Source organism: Eurypyga helias, unplaced genomic scaffold (assembly GCF_000690775.1).
Source record: "Eurypyga helias isolate BGI_N326 unplaced genomic scaffold, ASM69077v1 scaffold9441, whole genome shotgun sequence".
In the NCBI taxonomy this organism is placed as follows: Eukaryota; Metazoa; Chordata; class Aves; order Eurypygiformes; family Eurypygidae; genus Eurypyga; species Eurypyga helias.
Window position 1 is genome coordinate 28074 of NW_010230154.1, and position 9593 is coordinate 37666.

At 35.4% G+C, this 9593-nt stretch overlaps 1 protein-coding gene across 1 annotated transcript in view; it reads right to left on the minus strand.

The window, feature by feature from the left end:
• Positions 1–8545, minus strand: part of LOC104516340 (protection of telomeres protein 1-like) — a gene marked incomplete at its 3' end in the record, with an annotated part of 36101 nt that extends 27556 nt beyond the window's left edge. The window contains exons 1-3 of the mRNA XM_010160641.1: positions 8423–8545; positions 4197–4269; positions 2653–2744 (exon numbers count right to left, since the gene is read on the minus strand). Of these exons, the coding sequence (XP_010158943.1) occupies positions 2653–2744; positions 4197–4269; positions 8423–8545 (288 nt within the window). The remainder of the gene's footprint in view (positions 1–2652; positions 2745–4196; positions 4270–8422) is intronic.
• Between the last annotated feature and the right edge of the window lie 1048 nt (positions 8546–9593).

Sequence of the window (9593 nt, forward strand, 5' to 3'; positions counted from 1 at the left end):
GGAATTTATTATTCCTTAAGGAGACAAAAATTTTAAAGAATTCTATCTGTGAAATCCTGCGTTCACAATCTCTAGGTGTCATGGACTTCTCCTTCACAAAACCTATCCCAGTTGCAGGAGAGATACTAGATCTCAATAGAGGAAGATGCCCTATATAATTCTTCTTTTGCTCTCACCCAGACTTCTATTTAACAGAGTACACACTACAGATAATGTAAATTTCCCAAGACCTACCACCATACTATTTCTAAAAGCAAGCACCTTTTGCTGGAAAATGTTGCTTCGACTCAGTAATTTCCTCAAGATACAAAGCTTTAACCCATTCAGTTCATGACACAAGCTCGACTATTTGCTGATGAAAATTACATGATAAATGATGCCACAAAAATTCCTCAAATTACAAGGAATTGCACTGCTTAGCTAGACTTCTGAAGTATTTTACAGATTCATTAAAAATACAGCAAGCATTTTAAGAATTTAATACTAATTACTATTTTAAATATTACTTATAATTTTAACATTAATTCAATATTTAATAAAACAAAATATGTGACTGGAAATAAAGCAAGGTAAGAGCGACAAAGAGCGAGCAGGGTCTACACAAGACATATGTCAGCATCTCTCATTTCCATGGGAAGTTTCCACCTATACATCATCCTACAATGACTTTTTTTTTAATGCTGCATTAGACAACCATAACTTCAAATCAATTTCTTCAGCTATTCACTAAACATTTATAAAACTGGTATTTTTTAGCCTTGCTTTTTACAGAGATAAATTCCACCATCATATCAGCCTGTCCTACACGTTCTGTAACTTCTAAACCTCTTTACTGACTTCAACTGAAATTTGAAAAGTGATAAAAATCTCAAAACAGTTACATCTATGCTGAAAAAAGAGAAACACTAAATTTTCTTGGACAAGATATTTTTTTTTTTTTTAATCCATCTGAAGAGAAAGCCAGCATGTGTCACCTGCTGTTTGAGGACTGTCCACATGATAAAAGCAGTAATTAAACATTGAGTTCCTTCTCTAATCTACATATATTCATCAAATCCGTATTAATTTAGTCAAATGAACAACACGAAAAACACAGGGATTCAAAAGTCCTCACTGTCTGAATATTTATAAGCACATAATTATATAAAAACTATAACATAGGTCACTATACATTATATAAATGCCTCAGCTCTAATTATAGGTGTAGTTCTTGAAAGTAGCAGCTTCAGTCCCATGTGTCTTGTTAACTAATGCATGCGGCTGAAGCTGATACAATTCAGGGTGTAAACTACTATTGAGAAAAAGCAAGATCACTCTCAGGGAACATAAATAGATCTTTCCCTTCCAAAGGGTGGGGGTGTAAGAAAAAAACCCCAAGCAAACGTCATTACCTTAGGCAGCATTACATAAAAATACACACACCTGAAATTAAGATGTTCCATGAATTCAGAGCAACTTGGACTTTCAGTGATAATTTGATGTCTTGCCCTAAGGTTTGCTGTAAGTTTCACCCTTTTTCAACACACAAATCACCAGAGTTCAGGTGTACTAGCCCATTTGAGGTGAAAAACCCTGACAGAATCCTAAGACATTGCTATTTCCATATTTGACAAAGTCCTCAACTTTTGTGCATAAAAAATATTTTTAGAATGTGAAAGCAAAGCCCTGTTTTCTTCACTAAATAACTTCCCATTTATTTGATGGAGAAAACCTTTTTACCAAGGCCGGCAGCGACAGGACAAGGGGCAATGGTTTTAAACTGAAAGAGGGTAGGTTTACACTGGACGCAGTGAAGAAGTTCTTTATGTTGAGGGTTGTGAGGCGCTGGAACAGGTTGCTCAGAAACTGTGGATGCCCCGTTATTAGAATTGTTCAAAGTCTGGCTGGACAGGGTTTTGGAACAATTTGATGCAGTTAAAGATGTCCCTGCCCATGGCAGGGGGGCTGGAACTGGATGATCTTTGAAAGTCCCTTCCAGCCCAAACCATCCTAGGTATTAAGTGTGAATGTAAATTGTAAATGAAAAATCAGTAACATGGGCTCATAACACACTGTACACTAATTTTAGTTTTACATCTGACTAATATTGAAATGTCATCAACTGACAGGCAATCTAATAAAAAATATTAACTTGAGGTAATTGTTTTCAGCTTGTTTTCCTTCTTTAGTTGCAACACTGTCTCACAAACCCATAGAGACTGACTTGCCAACGTCCTTTACCCTGGAGCTAATCAAACCAAGCTGGTATCTGTGATGAAGCAAGATGACAGCACCCAGCCCATAGAGAAACAGTGTACATAGATTTTAGAATTTAATTAATTTAAGACATTTACATTAAAAGCTTTTTTTTAATCAAAACTATCTTATCAAACAGCAAGACATTCAAATTACAAACATAATGGCCAACTTCTCTATCCATATTCATGATCCTTTACTTGCTAGGAAAACAGCACTGACAGAGAGAATTGCTTTATTTCAATATTATTGTTAGAAAGAACTTAACATAAGCAAACACTTTTTTGGTTTTTTTCTAGTTTATAGATTTAAACTGACTGAATAAACTTTCTAATTTGGTGATAGCTATACAAAGACAAGATAAGAAGTCAACATACATCAATGAAAAACAATTCCTAAAATTAGAAAAAAATTTACCCCATGGCATATAACTTTTGCACAATCCTCTGCCATTTTTCCATATATTAAAACATTTATGCTGTTGATCTGTGAACATGAGTTCTCCAAATCTAGGGGACAAAAAACAGAAGAGATTCCAATCACCATACCTTCTCCAAAACAAAACAGCATTGGGAAGAGATTTCCAACATAAGTTGATCTATAGTCTTCTACACTTTTCATTCCAATTAATCAACAAACAGAAAACCCTTTCAATAGTAACACAACTGCTTTTGTGTGCAAACCATAGGTATATCACATAGAATATTGTTCATAAGTGGACCATTTAAAATGTGCACACGTTGTAAATGAGCGTAAATTAAATAGAAATGACAAAGATTTCCACTTGGACAACTACACGTATAGCGTTAGAGAGGAAATATTATCCAGTCACATTTGATTTTTTTAAATTAACATGGATATTCCAGGATGTAAACAGGTCAGTAAATAGCCTTCCAGAAGGACTGAAGCAGAAGTTACGTTGTTATTTTAAAAGTTTTCTGCCTTTTACTGTTTCAGAAGTGAAGTTAATGATTTAGATGCACAAACTTATTTTTTGAGGCTGTGGTGAATGTACAGAAACTCTCCCTGCCCTCCTGAACACACATGTGAAATTACGAAGACTCAGGGAAGTTTTGCATCCTTCTTTCTGAACCCTGAAGCCAGCAGGGAACTGACTTGGGTCTCACCAACCTGATTCACCTCTGCTAACACCAGTTACACACTGTGTCACCAGGTAGGATCTGCACCCCCCAGCCCGCTGTCCAGTCACAGTCACTGAACCTGCAGAATCAGGAAGGCTCAGAGGGACCAAGTGGTGATTCTCTAACCAGTGTAAGGAAAGAGATAAGAAGGAAATGGAAAGAAATTCAAATTTCCTTGAATCTAACAGATTCCTGACTAATGACACCCTCTTCCTTCCTGACTGGAGGGAGTGATGAGCTTGGGACTTAAAAGGGACATTTTTTAGTAACATTTATTACATTATGAACAACTGAAGTCGTTCAATGTATCCTTAATGTAGCTACTGATTTTCGAATACCTGAGTAATCAGGTGAAATTCCATTTTTTAACTTCTTAAACCAGAATGAAATACAAATATTTTGCTGTTAATCAACATGCTGACCTATATTAAATGTTCACTTACATAGTATATACGATGTACATTATATGGTAACTATTAAGTGTTTATTTCTCTTAGTCCTTCTTTATGATAAACTGTTTAAAATTAAACTATTAAAGCTGTGTACATACCTAATGCATTTCCATGACAGTATTTTAAATTTTTCTGCAACAAGCAGCCTACTGAACTATAAAGACTGTATTGTTTCCATTAACTTACCTGGCATATGTTTAAAAATATCCATTTATGTAGAAAAATAATATTTTTAGACAGCATTTTAAACATAGCATTTTACTGAACACTAAAAAAGCAGGTACTAATGATGTAATAGTATGATGTCAAAAGAAGTGCCAAGAAGTTGAACAAGATAATTTTAAAAATGTGTATTTAAATGTATTACCTTGAAGAACAATCTTGAAAAAATCTGTCCCATCTCTGGGTTTTGTTACCGGGTAGGAAAGAATAACTATTCCCTAAAAAGTAAAAACAAAAACCGAAAGTGAACTGTGTGCCTCTAAGATACTGAAACATGATAACAGCTAAAACATCTGTAAGCTAAAAAAAGTACAGTTTAAGTGATAAGTGCAAATTACCACCTGAATTCTTAAAAAAAAATAATTAAAACCTGCTAAAGACAGCACTGAAGTGCTGGAATAAATGAAATATTATTACATGCCTATACTACTTAGATGCTACTGACTAGATAAGCTTACACTAACCAATGAAATAGTAGCTATGGAAGTCCCGTTTGCCAGTAACAATCATAGCACAAAGGCTACAGTTCTAGCACAAAACCTAAAAGAGCGAAAAAAGTCAGGTGATCTAAATCAATAATTTCTCCAAAAATATTGGCAAAGGATTACAACAGAAATATTAAAACACAAAATCACAGTCAAGAGAGATATAGGACAGCAAATAATCTGTAAAAAAAAAACCCCACAAACATACAGATGGGAGAACAGGATTACAAAGTTTTGAAACTGTAGTGACCTATTAAATTGTCAATAATACAAATGCTCTAAAACATGCAAAGGTTCTATTATTTATGCATACAATACTCTCTTTATCATGAAGTTACAATGAAACAAAAAACCACAGGCCAGCAACTTCAGTTATGTTAACATCTCTTTGGAATAAATTGATTTGTTAGAAAGATGGTATCTCAAAGAAGGTTCTCCATCAACATTAGCAAAAATGTCAGTCAAATGAGTTCCTGCACAACATGGCAGGCAAAGCACTGTATCCTTCTCAAGGATAAAAACACAGCAATTGGTTCAACCAAGAAAAACACAAAAATTTGAAGACAGACTCTACAAAGTGTTTAAGAGAACTACACAACCAGCACAGGAAATAAAAGGTTTCTTGTAGAAAGACAGCAGGTACAATCTGTCTATAAATGCACAAAAGCAACATTAAGGGGACAGTCAGTTAAATCACAGTGATTGTACAGTACACAGATTCAGTGGGAAGCTTGACTTAAACACGTCTTAAACCAAATTAGGATAAAATACACAGCAGTGAATTGTACTGGAGAGGATTTTCAAAGTAAAATTAGACCTACAACAAGTTAACTGAGGAGGAATCCAAATCAAACTCAGTAATTTATTTTACTATCTGTCTTATAAAGAAATACTAAGACTCCACAAACCATCCTTTTCCAACCCAAAGTATATTTTAATTCTATTACACTAAAAAAATAGCCATGTTGAATTTGATTTAGCATGTACCATATTGGCTTATTGCTTTCAAGACAATAATAGTGCTTCATTTAAGCCAAACTGAAGGTCAAAAATCTATGAGCACGTGTTTTTAACAGGTAAATTCCTACTTTTCAGAGGGAAGACTAATGAGTATTGTAAGGAGACTTAAGTATCAAATACTTATTTTAACAATCATCATCTGCAGAACAATGTTCTGAGATTTCTCTCGGATTACTTACAGAACAGTTTGCCACTTCTCTCAAAGTTAAAGCTTTGTTTAGAATTTTAACTATTATCTGTAATTATTATTGCTGAGATTGTTTGTCTTGAACTGTACTCACAGGTATATCAAATACTACAGAATTTTTCTCATAATAAAGTCCTTGCAACAAAACAAAAGGTCACCTCAGGAACACTGAATTTACCAAAGAAATTTCAACCCACACAATCATGCTGCTTAGAAACAGAATACACTGATGAGACACAGACTGCTTTCTGACCATTTTTACTTTTTCTTTTACATCCTGGTATCTTCCAGTGAGTTTTCACATTCTCCTTCCTTTGTACCCCAAACACCTACACTCCAGTTCTCTTCTTCAGCAGAAATACTACTCACTGCTTTCTCAACAAAACTCTTGGGCTCGAAACTTCAACCAAACCTACCTTAGCAAAACATGCTCAAATACACTAATCTAAACAAAAACTTGCACAAATCCTGCCCTGCTTATTGAACCCATAGCCAAACTTTTTCTAAAACCCTCCCCAGTCCAGTTTCTAAAACCTTAGACTCACTGTCAAAACAACTAGATGCAATTCCTCTAGTGAATCTGTCACCTTCCCTGCCGCAGCAGTGTTCTTCAGTCTGGTCTGCCAGCTGATTTTCAGGTTTGGTTCAGCTTTGCCAGAGCAAAATCCAGAAATTGATTAATTTAGAGGAGGAGGCATCATGTTCAGTTAGGGGACATCATGACTGAAGATGTATTAACACTGTTTGTGCTGTGTTCTCAAAAATTTACATTAAAAATTGTATTGTTCATAGGTATGCCAGAAAGCAAAAAAATTTCAGAAGAATAAAAGGACTGAAGCACACAAACCAGGTGGAAGCATCCTGGGTGGTTTTTGTTGATTTTTCCTAGAACACCCTTCATTAAAATCCTCTTCTTCCCTTCCTCCCTCCTCAAAGCAGGACCTGATCCCTATTTTGGCAGGCCTGGAGTGACACTGTTTTGTGCCACTACTAAGATAACCTAAATTCAATGAATTTTAAGGTTCGCTTCAAGCTCAGCCTGTGGAACTGGATTTTACTTCATACTTAATGGTACATTAGTACCAGCTTTATTAGCTCCCGGTTGCACTGTTTTAATGCCAAGCTGTTTTAGTCACTTACTAATCCATGTCAGCAGCAGCATGAAGTTCTCTTAACACAAGGCAGAAGTCAGAAAGAGATTCTACACACTTTCTCTTTCAGTATCAGCTGTAACACTGCATATATGCTTTAAATCACAGTCTGGTAATGATTGCTCTGCTTTCCTTATGGAAACATTTATTTTGGCAGAAACATTTTCTACTTTATAATCTGGTTTTGCCTGCTTCAACATTTCCTTTGTGAACAAGAACCCCTCTTCTCCGGTGCCAGGGGTGCATGCAGGCATAGCTTTTTAAAGCAGGAAAGCCTATACACCCTGCAGGTGACTGGGGACAGAAAAGTACACCCTGAGGAATAAAACCCCTGTTTATTAGCAGCATGGGTTACTGTTGTTTCCATTTGTTCCTTTATAAGGCCTAAGGAAGGATGGATCATTCTCAATCAAGTCACCTCCTATCACACTCCATAACTGTCTGCTTCCAAAAAGGGCCATTTTGCTCCTTTATTTAACCTCATTGCACTACTCCTGACATCTCTTTGGTACCCTAATAAGCCACTCCAGAGAGTGAGAGCAGCAGCAAACTACCCTCTCTCCATTAATATGGACAGTCTTCTGCCAGTTTATTTCTCGTTAATGGATTCATCACAGGGTCAGATAAGCACTTACAGCTGGAACTGGAATATACAGCTGATTAAGAAAAAAAATCAGATACTTAAAAAATATGAACTTAACTGGCCTAATGAATTTCTGTATCTGTGCAACTTTTTAAGGATTTAAGTCACCTAAGGTTTTCTAGAGAATCAGCTGCTCTTGCCCCCCAGCTTTACTTTGTAACAGACTGAAGGCAATCCAGGGATGATGATAATTTCTTACCACTTAAACATTAGGGATGTTTAAAAGGATTTTCAGAATCATTCACAAAAAAAGTTAAACAGGTTAAAAAAGAAAACCCTCAAGAACTGACACTGCATTTTAGAGTATACTTGTTTTAGGGATGAAATAAACACTTCAGCATTTCACTAGTACGCTAGGATTGTATTTCAGATTTGAAGTGCATTTGGGACTACTCTAAAATATAAATGCACACTTGATAAAAAAAACTAATTGTATCTTGATGCAGGTAGTTGCTACAGAGTCCTCTTCATAAAACTGGATATTATATTGCTTCATACAAGAAAGAAAAACTCCTTTAGAAGTCATTGCTCTGAAATCTGATCTTCATCAGATACAAAAAACAAACCACCACTTACTTCCACCAATCCTTCTATTTTCCGCCCAGTCTTCTGCATATTAAGGTGGTTTAAAATGTGTTTAGAAACTAAGCAAAGAAAATATAAAATTTAAGTCTGACAAAGTACTGTGAATCAATGAGGTCAATGGCAGTCATGTAATGAAGTTCAACCGGGTCATAATTTAGCACTGCTTAAAGATACGCAACAGATGCACACAAAGACACCCAGCTGCAGCAAGTCACCAACTGAGCCGGAACATGGAGGTCCCTTATAAATACACCAGGAGCTATTTCAAAGTGAGCCAAAATTCTTTTATTAGTAAGTTACCTGAAAGTATTTGTTGGTATGATCAAGGCCTTCTTGCAAATGTTGCAAATCCTCCCTCTGTAAATGGCTTGGTAGTGGAGTCTCAGGCTTTCCATCAATCATCTTCAGCAATTGAACAGGCATAGCTGCTTTATCTAAACAAAAATGATAGACTCCTGAAGCTACTCGTCTTGTTCAAATTAAGAGATAATAGAAATTGCTACTCAGAAGGGGACTATCTATTTCATAATAAGAAAGTTTAATTAAATAAGACTAAAAATCTTCAGAGGGATTTGCCTCATCTCTTAGCACCATGAATAGCAGGAAGAGAGAAAGTAACATTTCCTTGGCAATAGACAGACATCTGAATTCCAAAACACTGCAAATGGCAAGAAATTATATATGAATGCAAAGGGTAATGTAAACAATGTCAATATTATTTAGAGAAACGTGTTTTAAAAACCAAGCAGAGACTTTGAATGACTACTTCCACAGCCTAGGTCATGGATAAACAGCCTCTATATTCAGCTGTTTCCCTGTAAGACAATTTGACTGCATTAAAGTAAAGCAGCTGTCCTTTTATCTCAAAATGAACAAAAATGCTTATATACAGATTAAAAAATGTTGATAGCTATATAAGGTAAGGAAAAAATAACAAAGAAAATAAGATGGGCATCTACAAATGGTAAACACTGAATGCACTGGAAAAAAGCTAAGAAATGTATGACTTTTGTTTACTGTTTGTTCTCACTGTGTTAAAAGTCAACAAAATAAATTCTTGGTGATACCACTGTTACAATGAAAATAGGAGAGAGGAAGAGTAGTCTATTATAGTGAAGTTACATGCATGAGAAATGTAAAGAAGTGATCTAGCAATAAGTAGTTATTGCTATATTTTCTCATTACATGGTCATCTTGTTCTTCTGGGGGTATCTGGTTACTTCCTATAATTTTTACTTAAAGCAGGTACCTAGAGAAAAGTCACAGCATTACCAATCTTCTGTTTACACTAAGTTTTAATAAACTAAGCAAAAATACTTTCTATTTTCTAAAAACCCATCTGGCAGCATTGTAGCCACAGCCCTAATTTCAGACAGGTTTAGCAATCCTTACATGACAGTGAAGAACAACACACACACAAAAAAGTATTTCCTATACTTTAGGATGGTCACAAAAGCTTCATATTCTACCA